The 17,730-nt window shown below is 40.2% G+C and overlaps 1 protein-coding gene across 20 annotated transcripts in view; it reads right to left on the bottom strand.

Annotated features, from left to right (window-relative positions):
* SYNE1 (spectrin repeat containing nuclear envelope protein 1) overlaps nucleotides 1–17,730 on the bottom strand; it is a 465,519-nt gene that overhangs the window by 51,692 nt on the left and 396,097 nt on the right. For 18 of the 20 annotated variants that reach the window (XM_059176745.1, XM_059176748.1, XM_059176749.1 and 15 more), the window contains 2 exons: nucleotides 11,321–11,479; nucleotides 8,050–8,216 (listed from right to left, as the gene is read on the bottom strand). In XM_059176745.1, coding sequence (XP_059032728.1) covers nucleotides 8,050–8,216; nucleotides 11,321–11,479 — 326 coding nt within the window. Of the gene's footprint in view, nucleotides 1–280; nucleotides 442–8,049; nucleotides 8,217–11,320; nucleotides 11,480–15,479; nucleotides 15,601–17,730 lie in introns of those variants that run through there. The other 2 variants (XM_059176752.1, XM_059176753.1) reach the window with 2 other exon arrangements.

Here is a 17,730-nt window from a genome sequence, read left to right as displayed (position 1 = left end):
AGCATTCCCCGGGCATGACGCATACAGTCCAGAGACAACTGGAATACCAAGCCATAACCAAGTCCATTAACCTTCCCCTCCAGCTCCGTATGCCTAGTAGGGGGACAAGAAAACAAACCAACAAAGAACTCTTGGGAGTCCATGGCTAACAAGCTCCCAGCACCAAACAATCTCCACTTCACGCTGGCCAAAGCTATCACGGATTACAGATCCAGCATCTATCCCACGAAGCCCACGTAACATGCCAGCTATGCACAATGGAAGAACCTCAAGGAGATGCCTGCCTTGTGACATCGCAGTTACATTCCGGAAGATCTGCGTCCACAGAGCCGTCCTCTGCCATCCTCGGGCCACACAGATCTTCTGCCACCACCATGAAGTTTCCAACTTGCAAAAGTTAGGTCTGCAGAGCAAAAAGCTAAATCCTGGGTGGGGATGAAAGTTTCCCCTTGTCTGCGTATGGAAGTATGAAAATGTTCGCTCTAAACAAATGTGGCAAGGTCTCTGCCTGATAATATGACACTGCACAGTGACAAGTGGTCATGTTTCTAAATAAAACCTACATTCATTAACATGTGCCAAGCCTGATCTCCTGGAATGTAGGCCACGAGTGTAAGAAGGGGAAAGGCTCAGTGTAATCTGCAAGGAGGGGGAGGCTTTCTAAAGAAAGAAGGACATCAAAAATACGGCTGGCTGGGGACGCTCTGCCGTTCTGGAAGGACGGGCAACTCTTCTCGGGGGCTGTTTGTTAAGTTGGAAAGGATTTTTGATAAAGATAAATCAACCAAATATGAACCAACAAAACCCCCACAAATACAGCAAGTTGTGTAGCAAAAAAAAGCAACTTTTTTCCCCCTTCTGTTTGAAATGCCAGCTGAATGGTGTAAAGTAGGAGTTTTAGAGATTCTTCGGGAAGCTGGGATGGAAAACATATTCTGTACAACAGTGGTCGGTCTTCACTTTTGAAAGGGTTATTTACAAAATAAAAGTGATGAAAGAAATATTATTCTTCCCTTACATATCCCAAACCTTTGTCCTTTTAAAAATAACCATAGAAAGTGACAAATGTAACATGTTTATTTTAAGATATTAATAAATAAGGTTATCTGTTCATTTGCTTGGTGGGATTCAGATAACTTTTTTTTGTGGATTTCAAGAGTTTCAAACTTTCTGTACTGAATCTATATGAATTTCACAATCTAGGCTCTAAAAAAGTAAGCTCTCAAATTATTAATTACTGGTAATTTATTTAATAAAATGTGGTGAATGCTAGCTGCTTTAAGTGCTTTTTGGATGAAGGTATAGATATAATGCACAAATAGATTACAAAAAAATAAATAAATGATGAACATTTGTTAAGTTCACTTTAAAAGCCCTATTTGATGAGCTGCAAAATAAAACAAAGCATTTGGGTCTGATCGTGTGAGGTAATGGCTTTTAAAACAGAAACATATTTCCTTTTTAAAAGCAACAAACCTACTTTTTACATAAGAAGTACACTCTGGAAAACTTATAAATAAAAGTATTTTTCAAATCGTGCTACTTAAAGCTATCTTATTGTGAATTCTTTATAAAACAATCAGTCCTCTAATATATTATTTTTAGCAATCTGGAAGAAAAATATATAAGCTTTGGTTAAAGGAATATATTAGTCATGATTCCATAACAGCAGGCAAATTTATTTTTTCTTGATTATGACTAATACTTCCAGAAACTTGAGATCTTTAAAACCTTGTACTGCCATTATGTTCCTAGTTTAATTTTTTTTCTAGTTTTTCTCATGGGTTCAAATTTTTTTCCCATGCTCATTATCATGAGGACAATATATTTATTGCAACAAATTAAAAATAAAGCAAAGTTCTAAACTCACAGTTACTGTAATAGCAAAATATGGTAACGATATCAATGTCCAACACGGGAAAATATTAAATAAATCATGGTGTATTAAAACTATGGAATATTCTGTAGCTCTCTAAAAGAACAAGACGGCCACATGTGACATTCTGTGGTATACATGGTCTTTCCCTCTCCGTTGCCTCTTTGGAGCTACGGCAGTTATTTTAATGAATACTTTGAAAATGAGGAAGCTAGGGCTCAGAAAAGTGATGCAGTGAGCCCTAGGTCACACAGCCTGAACATGGTGGACTAAACTCAGGGCTCCTGACTGGTTCTGCGCTGCTTCCATGCGTGCTGCTTCGGTGCATTCCTGATTCTGGCCAGAGACCTCCGAATTGACCACTCCAAGAGTCAAGTTTTCTTCCTCCTCTAGTGGAACTGCTGTTAGACTGAAACCCCTTCTAAGGGCAGCTGCTCCAACTTCACAATGCCTTCCTTGCACTGCATACGCAGTTTACCTACACAGCCTCGAAGCTCCCTCTGGGTCGAGAACTGCCACTTGCTGAGGGCTCTGTGAGGTGGTTTACTGGTACTATCTCATTTAGGCCACCTAAAACCTTTTACACTGGTGGTAGCTGAGGTACTGAGAGGGGAAGGAACTTGTCTAGCATCGCAGAGCAGGCGAAGCAGAATAAACAACGTGGTGATTTAGGCAGGTGAGGCCTGAGGCCCATGTTCTGCTTTATTCTTTTTTTTTTTAATTTTTTATTTCTTTTCAGTGTAACAGTATTCATTGTTTTTTGCACCACACCCAGTGCTCCATGCAATCCGTGCCCTCTCTAATACCCACCACCAGGCTCACCCAACCTCCCACCCCCCCGCCCCTTCAAAACCCTCAGATTGTTTTTCAGGGTCCATAGTCTCTCATGGTTCACCTCCCCTTCCAATTTCCCTCAACTCCCTTCTCCTCTCTAACTCCCCATGTCCTCCATGCTATTTGTTATGCTTCACGAATGAGTGAAACCATATGATAATTGACTCTCTCTGCTTGACTTATTTCACTCAGCATCATCTCTTCCAGTCCCGTCCATGTTGCTACAAAAGTTGGGTATTCATCCTTTCTGATGGAGGCACAATACTCCATTGTGTTGTTTGTTTTTTTTTAAGATTTTATTCATCTGATGGAGAGAGAGAGAGAGAGAGAGAGACCACAAGTAGGCAGAGAGAGGGGAAGCAGACTCCCGCTGAGCAGAGAACTTGAGGCAGGACTTGATCCCAGGACCCTGAGATCATGGCCTGAGCCGATGTCAGAGGCTTTAACCCACAGAGCCACCCAGGTGCCCCTGCTTTATTCTTATCTGTAGGGGTAGCACTTTGCATCCTATGTCTTAGATTGGAGAAATGCAGTGAATACTGGAGTGACCATTATGTGCAAAGAGCTGCGCGTTGGGTTCCAGCTTCACTATGGTCATGCTACGGTCATGCTTACGGTGTCGCTGGGAGATGAAACTGTAAACAACTTATCACACAAGATGCTTATTACAGCAGAGGGAAATTCTAAGAAGGAGAGGTCGGAAAGCTTGCTGAGAAGGTAAGAAGAGTCTCACTTAATCCAAAGAATAGGAAGCACATGACGAACAAGTAGGAGAGGGCCAGGCCGGAGGGGGGCAGGACATGAGCAGGCAGATGTGATGGAAGGAGGAAGGCGGGGGCTGAGTTGTGTGTACACTTGCTCCGTACCCTTAACTGGTGAGGCACCATTTTCTCTTTCGTCTTCTACATTCACTAGATCTGGGGTCAGCAAACTAGGGTCAGCCGCCTGTTTTGATAATAAAATGTTACTGCAACTCAGCTGCATTTTTCTGTTTCCATGCTGTCTAAGTCCGCTTTTGCAATATGGCGGAGGCGTTTCGGCAGGGACCATTGGCCCCCAAAGCCGAAAATATTAACTAGATAGTACTGTGCAAAGGGATTGCCAATCCCAGCCTGTAGCAACGTCCACAGTACTTCATACACAGGGGACGTTCAGGCATTTTTTAAAATTATATTTGTTGTCGCTCTACTTCTATGAAGTGTTTAAGGGAATTATAATAAATAGGTAGCTGAAAAACAGCCACAAAGGACCACATATTGTATGATTCCAAGTACATTCAGATCTGTGCTGGCCTGGGGCCAGTGGAAGGAGAGAGGGTGGAGGGGAAAAGAATGACTAAGTCTTTTATTAGGGGGTGATGACAATGTTTTAAAATTGATTGTTGTGATGGAGACACAGATCTGTAAATATGCTAAAAATCACTAAATGATTTATACTTGTGATAGATGAGTTGCATGGTATGTGAATTATTCCTCAATAAAGCTGTTACTGAAAAAAAAGTACCAAATAACTAAAGTGTACTTTTGTTTTGGTGATGAGGATTTAGTAAAGGGAACAGAACTGTATTAACTGTATTCTGTTAGAGAATACAGTTAATTTTTTAGAAGACATCATTACAACAGAGCACACAACTTGAGTCTGACCTTCCTAGATACCCAAGTAGGAATGTTCAATAAAACATCAATAGTTATAAAAAGCACTGAATGGGGCATCTGGGTGGCTCAATTGGTTAAGCTTCTGCCTTTGGCTCAGGTCATGATCCCAGGGTCCTGGGATTGAGCCCCACATTGGGCTCTCTGCTCAGCAGAGAGCTGGCTTCTCCCTCTCCCTCTACCTGCAGCTCCTGCTGCTTGTCCTCTCTGTCTCTCTCTCTCTCTCTCTCTCTGTCTCTGTCAATACATAAAATCTTAAAAAAAAAAAAAAAAAGGCACCAAACAACTAATGCTAAATGACAAAGCTCCTGTTATCCTGAGCTAGAAAATGTACTATGTGGGTTTTTTCATAGGGTTCAGAGACAAAATGAGAGCCAGAATCCTAGCAGACAGTTTTATAGAAACTATAAGTACAGCAATTACTGGTTTTTATGTTTACTCTTAAGGAAAAGCCAACAGCTCAGAAATGCCTTGGCCAATTGTCTTGGCCATTATCGACCTAAAGGATCTTCGGGGATAAAGAAAATGTTCTGTATCCACAGTGCCCAATAAAGTAGCTATTATCCTCATATGATTATTAAGCCCTAGAAATGGGACTAGCACAACTGACTGTAATCAAAATTCAACTGTAATTTGATTGCATCCTATTTCAGTTAATTTAAATAGCCACGGGTAGCTAATGACTGCTATATTAAACTGAGAAGGTATAGAAAGCACGAGCAGGTACTAGAGCATTATCCACTGTGGAGACCTAAGAAAAACTAAACAGATCTTGTTGCCCTAAAAAGCTGACAATTCCTAGTAACAGTCAGTTTAAAAATTCAACACAAAACACATTTATTTTGTATTCAGAATAGTCTAAGCTAATTCACTAGTGACAGGAAGGTGGCTCAAAGTTATGCATTCTATTTGTATGCAATAGGTGTATTATCAGGAAATCTTTATTTCCTTTCTCCTGTTTCTGTTAGCTGGCAAACTGTTCACCTGAAAATACGATCTTCAAAAATAACCTTTCCCTTCCCACAAGAGCACCAAATAACATTTAGAAATATCGAAAGGCACAACTAAGTTGTGTTCTGCTTTAATATATCAGTGTGAGAAAAAGTAGGAAGAGGGAAGAGGGGTGAATGGGACTGACCCCCAGAAATTTGATGCTTGAGCAGGCAGCTCATAGTTGAAGGTGGGTATGGGGGACAGTCACCTGGTGTGTGTACTCTTGAAGAGCTGATAAACAAGGAAATGGAAAATAAATGTGATGGTTGAGTGTCCTTTAAAAGAGGCCTCAGCGAGACTATGAATTTATTAATCTGGCACCAGCCAGATTAAGCTCTAGAACCAGCCATCTGGTTTACTTTGGAACGAGGCAATCAAAAATGGACAGCACATCTACAAAAAGCTACATCTGTGCATGATGAGACTCTACTAGAGTAGAAACATATGAGCGTTTTAGTGACTATAGTGCAAAGTAGGCATATCCAAAAACATTTAATTGATTCAAACGTTACTAACGTGTCTTTGGAAAGATAAATAACATCTAGAAAATCCTCACTTGGACCACAGAAAAGTTATAAATAAACGACTTCGAGGAGAAAGCACCTAACTCTTTAGATGTAAAGTTGGCTAATGACTGGTCATAACACTTAAGCTAGCATCTTACAAATAAACTCTATTAAATTAAATTTAAAACATCTTTGACACAGTGTATCCCCTGAGCCACTAAAGATTAGAAAAGAACACTAACTAGTTTAGCTGGATTGTACATGCCAATGCAAGCCAACCCGTGAGTCATAATCTAACCCAAAAAATCCAAGGATGTTTACCAACTGGGCAGCTTCCCTAAGAAGGGTATTTATAGCAGAGCTTTGATTTGTCTTTCTGAAATAAGACTTGGTTATCACAGTCTGAGAAGTGAGGCTACACATAGCAAATGGGGTTCTAAAACCTACATATGCTGGAAGCCTTGGAGTAGTTGAGCTCAACCGTCTGTTACCATGGCTTTGTAGTACCTTTACCAGGGCATTTAGCTTGTCACTTTACTTGATGTCTTTGCATGTCTAGATATCCACCATGAACTCCTCAAGGAAAGGGGCTTCTGTCTTTGTAGCCTCAAAATATCTCAGAGCTGCTGTGAGCCCTTTACAAAGGATGGGGAGATTAGATTGTTGAAATAATTACAGAGACTAGTTTCCTTTAGATCAGGGACAAGGAAGTCATAAACTTCGCAGACAGGAGAATATAGTGCTCCCAAGCATGGCTTCTAGAATCACAGAGTGCAGGGTCTGCCACTCAGCACATGTGTAACCATGGGCAAACCTGAGCCTCAGCCTCTGCATCTAGAAAATGGGTATAATAATAACGCCCACCTCTAATGGTGTTGTGAACGATACAGGAGAAGATGCATATGAAGCTTGTGGCATGGTCAGTGGCACATACCAAGGGTTCAATAAGCATCAGCTATCACAGTGCTGTTTGATAAACAATTTAAAAATCGGTAAACATTTACTCCATTTTTGTTTCATTATTCTTAAAATATTTCATTATTTTTAAAATAAAAAAAAAATCTCATCTTCTTCCTAAATAAGCTCCTCTCTGAAACTCCCTTAGAGAACAAAAAATATGCTAGGTATTTTCAACATCAACACATGCAATTGCCATGCCCATATGCAATTATTGTGGGCACACGGTATTCAAAGGGCACTATTTCATTTGTGCTAAGGAAAAGAACCCAGACTTTAAAAGTGCATTGTCAGTTAGCTCCAAACGGCTATGAATCAGAAGGATTCATAACATCTGAACTGTTCTAACAGCCAGACAAAAGCATGTCCGTTCAGATATTCACGTATTCATTCATTCATTCATTCATTCAAACATGTTTTGAGCCCAAACTGCATTCAGGCACCGCTCTTGGTGCTCATGATATACGGGGACTAGCATGCACAAGGATGTCCACTGCCCTTGTGGAGCCTACATTACTACGTGAAACCAAGTTCACCTAAAACAAAGCATTTACGTCGTCATTCCCTTTATATCAAATAACATAGTGTCTCATTCGCTCTATCAGACTTGTGTAATGCTCATAAAGACTCTTACATATTTTTTCTTTCTTTACTTTATCTCCTTTCCTCAACCTGACCTTCAGCAACAGAAAGCGAATATAATATTCCTCTCAAATACAAGGCAGATACTTAGTTATTAAAGATAAAAACAAAATTGCAATAATACAGATTATTTCTACATCTATGCCGAGTGGCAATAATTAGCTTCATTCCCACACTCGGCTAGCCAGAAATACAGTAGCAATGTGATTTTCTATATATCCTTTTTTTTTTTTTTTCCTACAGTGGATAAAAATGCCCTCCCTGGACACTCGTTAGCAGTTTTACCTCCTTCCTCATAGAACCCTGAATACCCATGCAGCCCTGAAATCAAGAATTCTCTTTTGGGAATGGGTTTTGTTTGGATAGGACTTTCTCTCTTTCCGCTAAATGCAAACACCACTGAGTTTATTAATCAAGAAGGAGAATTTCAAAGTTAATGAAAGTGACATTTACGAGAAATCACAAACTCAAATGTGGGATGACAAGCACAGACAGAGATTCATTGGGTTATCTTCAGCTGCAATGAAAGGTGGACTGAATGCTTGAAAATTCTGCACACACGTGTCCTGTGGCACAGGATCCTTTTTACCTGGCTGCCATAAGATCCAGAAGATGCTGCCACCGGTCATTGACCTTGCCGAGCTTGTATTCAATCTCAGAGGCTTTGCTTTCATGGCTGGCTCGAGCCAGTCGTTCTCCTATCTGCTGGAGCTGTATTTTGTTCTCTTGGGCCACAGCAATTTCCTCTTGATAATCCTGCATAATAAATAGCAATCACAGAGATCAGAAATCATATTTTTAATGCATTCAGCCCGGCTCCACTAGAAACACGATAATTACCGTTTTGTATTGCTTGGAATGTTTGGGCATGAGGAATGCTGTGTGAGTATCAGTCCATGTACACAAGAATTAGGGGTCCCTATTTTTTGGGGGATGTGCACAGACTCTAGATTGAATTTTCATAGAACTTTTCTTAAAGAGAATGGAAATATTTTTTATTTACTTAAAATGGGCATTAAAAAAAATCAATAACAGTGTACACACAGAAAGACAAAACTTGAAGGGTTTTAATACTGAGAAATTACACCTTATTGTTATAATCACCGACCTGGGTGTTATATTTAGAATCAATCCTCATACAAACAGTTGCTAAGAGGCTTAGAAGTTGTGTGTATGTGTGTGCGTGTGTGTGCACAATTACGTATGTGCAACTGACATATATGTGTATTTATATGTGAAAGTATAGATGTGCTTCTGTCAGTCACTTGCGCAGAATGCTTTAGAACAAATACCTTCATTTTAATGAGCTATCCTCTACGCAGTGTCAATATTGTGTAACACATAGATCAATGGCGAACTAGCTCCCTAGAATAATAACCATTAGTCCTAGGGGATTAACGGGTCTCAACCTTTTTCATTTGCCCAGTTGCTGTACTCACTTCTCTTAAAGATTGTTTTGGAAAAGGAAACACTGGCTCCCTATGCAAGAGAAAGGCCACTGACCGGCGTGGTTTAAGCGATGATGAATGGACATCTATCTTCCCCAACCCTCACCGCCTGACCAATGATCCTCTTACTCCTGCCACAGTGCCAGAAGCCAATCTTTAGAATTGCCTTTCCTTCATTGTTTGGGCTTAACTCCCGTCAGGCAGCCAATATTATCTCAACAAAATAATAACACAAAGACAGGCTATAGAGTCATGGATATTTTAACCCTTCCCTGCTCTAAAGTTAGTGTGGCAACAGGGATATCCTCTCAAGTCAGTTACCAAAGCAAGAAGGACCCCCCTCCCTTACCCCAGAAATAGGAGAAGCCAGTGCAGTTCTTTCCTATCTCAGTGCCAAGTGCTCTCTTTTGGCCAAGCACCCCCACCCTATCTTCTCTCATTTTATGTTATTTCAACACAGAGGGGTTGTGTGACTGATACATAGATGTCCTGACCCCACAGAGTCAAGCTCATAAAACACTTCTTCTGAAATCTCAGAACTCATTTTATATACAAAATAGCATCGCTAATATTTTAAAGATTATTTCTGACATTGTGCCAAATTGTTTAACAAAATTATGTGAAAAACTAAAATTCTTCTAATTTTTCAGTTGTGATTGTATTTTGTCCAAGAGATAGTTTTTTCCACACCCCAAAATATGCATTCTAAATTTCATGAAGAAAATCAATGAGAATAGAGATGCACTTAAGAAAGACTGATTCTATAGCAAGCTTCACTATAATGCCTATAGTCCATTAATCAGTCCAGTGGAGCATTCTCTGATATCCAGAAACTATCAAAGTGCAAAGTTATTGGCAGATATTGAAATGAAATCTGTTTTATTTTAGTTCACATTTTAAAGGTTTATAATATCAAATATAAAAATGCTCATTGCTAGAATCTGACATTTTAAGTGGAAAGCCTTAAAACTGTTAATATTGCATGTTTACACTGGAGTTTTTTTCCTTTACGTATATGCATGGACGATTTTTCCTAATAATTATTTGCATTTATTTTAGAGTGAATGAGGCTATAATTTGTTTATTCAGTATTCAGTAATGACTGAGTACTTATGAGAAGACAGGCATTGCTCTGGGCACAGGAGACACAGCAATGAATAAAACAGACAAAGACATTTCTAGCAAAGCTGACAATCCAGTGGGGCTCCCACTGCAGACAAAGAACCAACAAGTAAATAGAGAAAGTACATTGTGAACCAGAGAGTGATGTGTGCTAACAAGGAACACAAACTGAAATAAATCAATACGATCAATAATTATTCAAAAATAATGTGGAAGCATCAATGATACTATCCAAAACATTTTTTTTCTTTTTTTTTTCAAAACATTTTAATTTATTTTAATTTTATTATTATTTTTTTTTATTTTTATTTTTTTTTTTTAAAAAGATTTCACTTATTTGTCAGAGAAAGAGAGAGCGAGCACAAGCAAGGGGAACAGCCGGCAGAGGGAGAAGCAGGTTTCCTGCCGAGCAAGGAACCTGATGCCACACAGGGCTTGATTCCAGAACGCTGGGATCACGACCTGAGCCTAAGGCAGATGCTTACCAACTGAGCCACCCAGGCGCCCCATCAAAAATATTTTTAAAGGCTAATAAATTTGATCAGCCCTACACAGACCCAAAAAATGTTCTGTAACCGTATGACTATAATTTAATAGTCATACATAACTGGAAAAAAATATGAAGCAAAATTCTCAGGAAATTTTCCTTTTTTTCCCAAGATTTATTAGAGAGAGAGAGAGCATGAGTGGGTAGATGGGCAGAGGGAAAGAGTGGGAGGGGGAGGGGCAAGCAGACTCCACCTTGAGCAAAAGCCCAATGCAGGCCTCATCCCGTGACCCTCGGATCCCGACCCAAGCTGAAATCTAGAGTCTGACATTCAACGGCTCCGCCGACAGAGCTATCCAGGAACCTCAGAAAAGTTTTCATTCCTGTAACTGTCCGTGCGTTCTGTTTTACAGAGAAAATGTCAGCTTAATTAATCCTAAGAATTCTTTCTTTTAGTCCTACTCTAGCGATTTTACTTCTCTAAAACCAAAAACAAAAGACACAAAAGAAAACTAATACACACAAACAATTCCTTCTGGGCAGGTAGCTAAAACCGGCACACACCGAACATTTCTCTTATCAGCGGATAATTTACTTCAGCATATCCATATATATTGTGTGCAAAGGAGGCCTTTGCACGCAAGTTTATTTCATATTAAAAAGAAAAAAACATTTAAAATATAGTGCTTTTACAGGACAGGAATTTAATAGTTTAATAATAAGTAAAGCCATCTTTTATACCTGTTAAAAGTATGCCTACGTGTTACGAACGGGGAAAACATACATAGCCACGCATTCCGTACCTTCTTGAGCTTCTCTATCATTTCTTCAATGAGGATGTCTCCATTTTGAGAAACTTTGCTTTCCATCTGGGTCAGCCATTCACAAAGCTCCTTGTTCTTTTCACTGAAGACCGCCCATTCATTCAATCTCTCACTTACTTGCTGCCGCCTTAGGGAGAGCTGAAGGTTTAAATGGGAGAACACATAAAAGGATCATCAGAGCAGAACATGGAACCTGAGGAAAACAGCCAATCAATGGAGTTGGGTGGACTGGAATAAGCAATAGTTGTGCATCTCTTTAGGTCATTGTACGGTCCTAGGAGGCATCTAGGAAGTTGCACACGGACCCGCTATGAAACGCCAGTGGGAGGCAGCCAGCCCTCTGCTTCCCTCCGGAAGGGCCGCGTGCACCTTCACTCAACGTTCGGAACAGCCCAGCCTCACACGGCAACGGGTTCTGCGGAGACTTCTACAGCATCGCTGGATGCACTCGTACTGAAAGAGAAGGGAAAGAGGAAAGAGGAAGGGACAGAGAAAGAAGGAAGGAAAGGAAGAAAAAGGGGAAAAGGAAAGAAAGAAAAATAAGGACGAATAGTGAAAAGGAAGGAAAGGAAGCCTGAGCTGAGTCGCAGGTGTCGAGCGAGGGGAGCAGAGGGGCGCGGTGCCAGGAGGTCAGACGTGGAAGACGGGTCCCTGTGGCTCAGCTCTGTACCAACCCTTACACTTGACGCAAGTTCTCTCACTTGCCTGCCCGCTTTCTTTTTTAATTCATTTCCCTTTGTGTCTTTTTCCTTTCCCTCTTCCTTGTGCATAAGGGTTTCCTGAGACATAATTCACATACCATATAATGTTGCTCCGATTAAAGGTTTCAAAGTTATTTATGTTGTCGCATGTGTCTCTACTTCATTCCTTTTAACTGCTGAATACAGTCCATCATACGGATAGACATCTGATGGACTATATTCAGCAGTTAAAAGGAAAGTTAAAAAGTTAAAAGTTCATCTGTGGGTGGGTGTTTTGGTTGCTTCCGTATGTTATGAATAATGCTGCTGTTGTGCAGGGAGACACACGTTTAGTTGCCTTTGGGGTACACACCCACAAGCAGAATTGCCGGGTTACCTGGTGACACTACAGAGTGTCTGCCGAAGTGGCTACACCTGTCACATTCCCACCAGCAGTAGGGTTCTCATTTCTCCACATCCTCACCAACATTTGCTATTATCTGTCTTTTTGATTTTAGTTATCCTAGTGACACGAAGTGGTATCTCACCATGGTTCTGATTCACGTTTCTCTGACGGCTAATGATGCTGAAAATCTTCTCATGTTTCTTGGCCACCTGTATATAGTCTTTGGACAACTACCTGGTCAAATCCTTTGCCCATTTTTGAATGGGGTTTTTTGTTTTTTGTTTGTTTGTTTTAGCACTGAGTTGTAATAGTTCTTTATGCATTAGAGACACAAGGGGCCTGTTTCTTATCTCTAAGTCTAGAGTGATCCCTTCCGGTATTTTAAAATTGTATGACTTCACAGTACTCTTGTTTTTGCAGTGCTGGTATAGATCCTAAGGAATATTTTTAGTTGAGCGCTAAGCTACATGTTAGCAAAATATAATGGGATTTGAGTGACATAAAGATGACCTTTTTTATAGATGTTCTACACACTCCAGTTGATAATGCTAGACATTCTACCAGTCATCCCATCGCATTAAACACCATCTCTTAATTTTCTTTTCCCCCCACTAACATTTTATCATGAAAAACATTAGACAGACAGAAAAGTTGAAAGAACTATAAGGGTAAGCACCTATAATACACTTACTAGACTCTAAAGTTGTGAACATTTTGCCTCAGTTTGCTTTAATACATGTATTCCTTTATCCATCAATCCATTTGTCCATTTTACTTTGTGATGCACTTCAAACCAATTTCCTTTTAAAAATGAAAATGAAAATATTTCTAAGGTACTATATGCTTCCTAGTTAGCAGTTCTGGCTAACTAGGTTGGCTCTGTTAATGACTGGGTCATTAATAATCAAGGTCCTACACGTCCCAAAATGTCTATGATTCTGCGCCTAAGAAAACACCTGGTAATTAGGCTTTGAGACCAGGTTCCCTATGCTGGGGCTAGCCCTAGTCATATGGGTCACTTAGATAGTAGGCCCCATAACCTAACAGTTTTTGAATGTCAACGGTACAAATGCATCCTCTTGAATTAATTACGATCTTTTAAAATAAAAATTTTCTGGGTAGGGTGACACTGATGAAACCATTAAGTATTTCCGCAGTAGTACAAGTCAGCTTATCATTAAGTTTTCATTGAGGCAGAAAAATACAGAATAGCCCAAAAGCAGTGAACTTACTCGGGGTGGATACTGGTAGGAATGGAAAAGGCTAAGAAAACACAGGTTAAAGAGTTTTGGAGACAAAGTTCACCTACAGTAAGCTCTACCAAGACAGAGACGCAGCTAAGAGCATGATTCTTCCAGCAACCCCTTTCCTCTCGAACTGTGCTAGAAGAGTGGATTCTGATCTTCGGCAGGAATGCTAAAATGTGGAATTTTTTGGTGGATAAGATTTTTTTCCCTTTCATTCACACAGCATCAGAGTCAGAAGTGTGGTTGGTCATTAAAATTCTGGCTCAACTGATGTCCAAACTGAAATTATGTTTTCATAATTGGGACCTCCCAAAACACCTGCTTTTTGTTTTTGTTTTTGTTTTTTAGTATGTGTCTTTTCAGATTTTATTCTGTAAACATTTCATTTTACACAGCTAGAGTCACACACACGCTTGTAACTTTCTTTTTTCATGCTCCAAAAGCAACTGCTTTTTAAGACAACAGTAAAAGCCCTTGCCCTTCAGATTTAATTAAGATTAACCAGGTTCTTGCTATGTGTGGTTCCTCTTTTCCTCTTCCCCCAAATCTTGGCCGTGAGCAAGGACGAATTCTAAGGCTTTCCCCCACAACATCCACAGGGAAGAGGAGCACATAATAGAAAAATACTACCTATTTCCCTGAGAGGTAGGTTTTATTATCCCCAATCCAGAGTGAAGAAGAGAGAAGGTTAGATAAATCTGAGGCATTTGTTTGTAGTCAGTATGAGACAGAACCAGCAAAGCTTGAGTCTTTGACACAGGCTGCCGTGGAACATTACGATCAAATACCCAGAGGCAGCTAAGATTCAAAAACAGTCTCTATCACTTGCTAACGATATGACCAGGGCAGGGGGAATCATCTTCTCTACACCTTACTTCCTTTGTAAATGAATTTTTCATCTGTTCCAAATTCATTAAACAAATGTTTACTGTTTGCAGTAAACAGGTGTCTGCTCTGTGCCAAGCACTGACATATGTCTAGGAATAGTAGGCTCGTAGTAGAATACAAACAAAATAAGAAAGTAGCCAGTACATATCAAAGATGTAAAGGAAGCTGGCCATTAATGGACGGCGATGACTACTATGAGTACTCCTACTCCTACTCCTACTCCTACTCCTACTACTACTGGTACCGGGGTTCATTTGAGTTTTTAATCTTTTTCCCTCTTGACACTCAGGTATTCAATACCTCCACGGAGCAGCTTGACTAGGTGTCTCTGGTGCTTACCACGGGGCACGGGAGTGTTGCCTTCATCTGCTCACCGTAAAGCAACCGCTGAACGAAGACACAGGCAGACCACAAGCGCTGGATGCAAAGCAGCACCCAGAGCTGCTCAAGAGATGTCAGTTCATAATGGAGGCGGCATTTTCCTTTTGGTTTGTAAAACTGACATTTAGGCCATATGGTAAGTGAACATCACTCTCTCCTTCTTTGGGGTCAGCTGGAACCCTCGAATTATTTATTAGCTCAGCATATATTTGGGTTTTTCTCAAGGTTACAAGCACTTTTCATTGCCAATAGCTGGCAAGGACTGGCTCAAACCTCCAGAGCGTGAGGCAGCTGAACAGGAAATACATCCTTTTCGACTTCACATATTTTTACCATGACAATTTGAAAAACACCAAGCAATTACAATGATGATATATTTATATCTCAACTAGAATTACACACAGATCTACAAAACCAAATGGGAATAAAGACGGAGAGAAGCTCTGGCTGTAGGCAGACACAACAAACCATTTGGGGAGTCTATTTGTGAACGGTGAACTTTCCTACATTAACTCTCCTCTGAAAGCCTTACTCACGGCAAGTTTTCCTCCTGCTCCGCAGTTCCGACAACTCCTGCCTCCTCATCCACTGCCTCGATCGGACTGTGAACAGGCTGCTTGCTCTTTAACTGTGGGATAGTGCCAGGTTTAACTACAGTTTTCAGCTTTTAGAATGAGACCATAGGCTCAAGCTCATTTCCTTTTGTGGTTTCAGACTTGACGGTGGTACTCCGGAAACACTAGCTCGAGGACTAGCAACTAAGATATATTCCTACTTGCAGCTAGGTCCTGTCACCTTTGGTAGGACTGCCCATGACTAAAATCTCACCGGAGTCAAATAATTTTTTTAGACTGAAGTAATGGGAGATCAGATGCTTTCGCTTCATGCCCAAGACATTCAATTTAGAAAGTTTCTAGAAACACTCTGTATTCAATGCACTTCCTCTTTTTTTACTTAAGTCTTAGTCCACTCACAGGTGCAAGGTATTAGCCTTGACACAGCATATCACGTGATCAACAGCAGCCTTCACAACGTATTTCTAAACAGACTGTTGCCTAGATATATCTAAGCCTGGGAAGCAACGTTAAACATAGACACTTTTGTCCCCTTTTTTCTTTTTCCAGCTTTTTGAGATATAATTGATGTACAGCATGGTGTAAGTTTAAGGTGTGCAATGTGGTGATCTGATACACATTTGTCCTGTGAAAGGATTACCACAAGATTAGTTAACACATCCATCATGTCACACAATTACAATTTCTGTGTGTACTGTGAGAGCATTTAAGATATTAGTCATAAGAAAAAGAATGAAATCTTGCCATTTGAAACAACAGGGATGGAGCTAAAGGGTATAATGTTAAGTGAAATAGGTCCGTCAGAGAAAGACAAATATCATATGATTTCACTCATACATAGAACTTAAGAAACAAAACAAATGAGATAAGCAAAAAAAAAAAAAAAAGACTCTTAACTGTAGAGAACAGAGGGGAGGTGGGGGGAAGGGTGACTAGGTAAAAGAGATTAAGGTACACTTATACTGATGAGCACTGAGTGATATATTCAATCACTCTGTGGTATACCTGAAACTAATAGAACACTGTATGTTCATGATTTTGAAATTTTAAAAACAAATAAAACTTCAAATAAATTAATTTAAAAAATCAAGTATCTACTCGCTTAGTGACTTTCAAAAATCTAATAAGTCTTCCTAACTATAGTCACCATGCTATACATTAGATCCCCAAACTAATTCATCTTATAACTAGACATTTGTGTCCTTTCTACGTCATGGCATTTTTATACAGTGCGTGTTTTCCTAAATCCAAAAATACTGCATAATCATAATCTTCTTAACTTTAAAAATATTCAAAGACCCTATCATTATTTTACATTTAAAGGAATGTAAGTACCATGACGTAAAACAAATGCCCTAAAGTCTTCCTTAAATCATTAACAGTATATAGGAACAGTTAGTTGTTCAAGGCACTGGAGATAAAAAGAAATGGTCTTCATTCTCAAGGGCCTCGTAGTCTTGAAATAAAGTCAAAACCATTAAAAGAAGAAGAAGATGACGATGACGATGACATCAGGAACAATGTAGTGTCAAGTGATGGCACGGGCGAAAGGGAAATGGCATTCAGAGGAACAGGAAAATATTGAGGTTTGAGCATCTCAAACAATGGCATCATAGGGGTTGTGGTATTTGAAAAAAGATGGGTTAAAATCATAAGGAAAGGAACAGTCAGTGTAGGCAGGAAGAGTGGTCTGACAAGGTCTTGGGGTAGGGCAATTCGTGGCAGGTTTGGAAAGCGAGTGGAAGCCATTATCTAAATTGTTATCTCCCTGACAGCTTTTTTTTATTTTTAAGATTTTATTTATTTATTTGACAGAGAGAGATCACGAGTAGGCAGAGAGGCAGGCAGAGAGAGAGAGAGGAGGAAGCAGGCTCCTGCTGAGCAGAGAGCCCGATGCAGGACTCGATCCCAGGACCCCGAGATCATGACCTGAGCCGAAGGCAGCGGCTTAACCCACTGAGCCACCCAGGCGCCCTTAAGATTATTTATTTATTTGACAGACAGATCACAAGTAGGCAGAGAGGCAGGCAGAGAGAGGGAGAAGCAGGCTCTCTGCTGAGCAGAGAGCCCGATGTGGGGCTCGATCCCAGGACCCTGAGACCATGACCTGAGCCAAAGGCAGAGGCCTTAACCCACTGAGCTACCCAGGCACCCCACCCTGACACCTTTTAAGACGTCAATTAGCCAGAGAAATGGATATAGTATAATTACT

This window comes from Mustela lutreola, chromosome 6, assembly GCF_030435805.1.
Source record: "Mustela lutreola isolate mMusLut2 chromosome 6, mMusLut2.pri, whole genome shotgun sequence".
In the NCBI taxonomy this organism is placed as follows: domain Eukaryota; kingdom Metazoa; phylum Chordata; class Mammalia; order Carnivora; family Mustelidae; genus Mustela; species Mustela lutreola.
The sequence above is the reverse complement of the archived record's forward strand: the minus strand, read 5'-3'. Positions and strand labels throughout refer to the sequence as shown.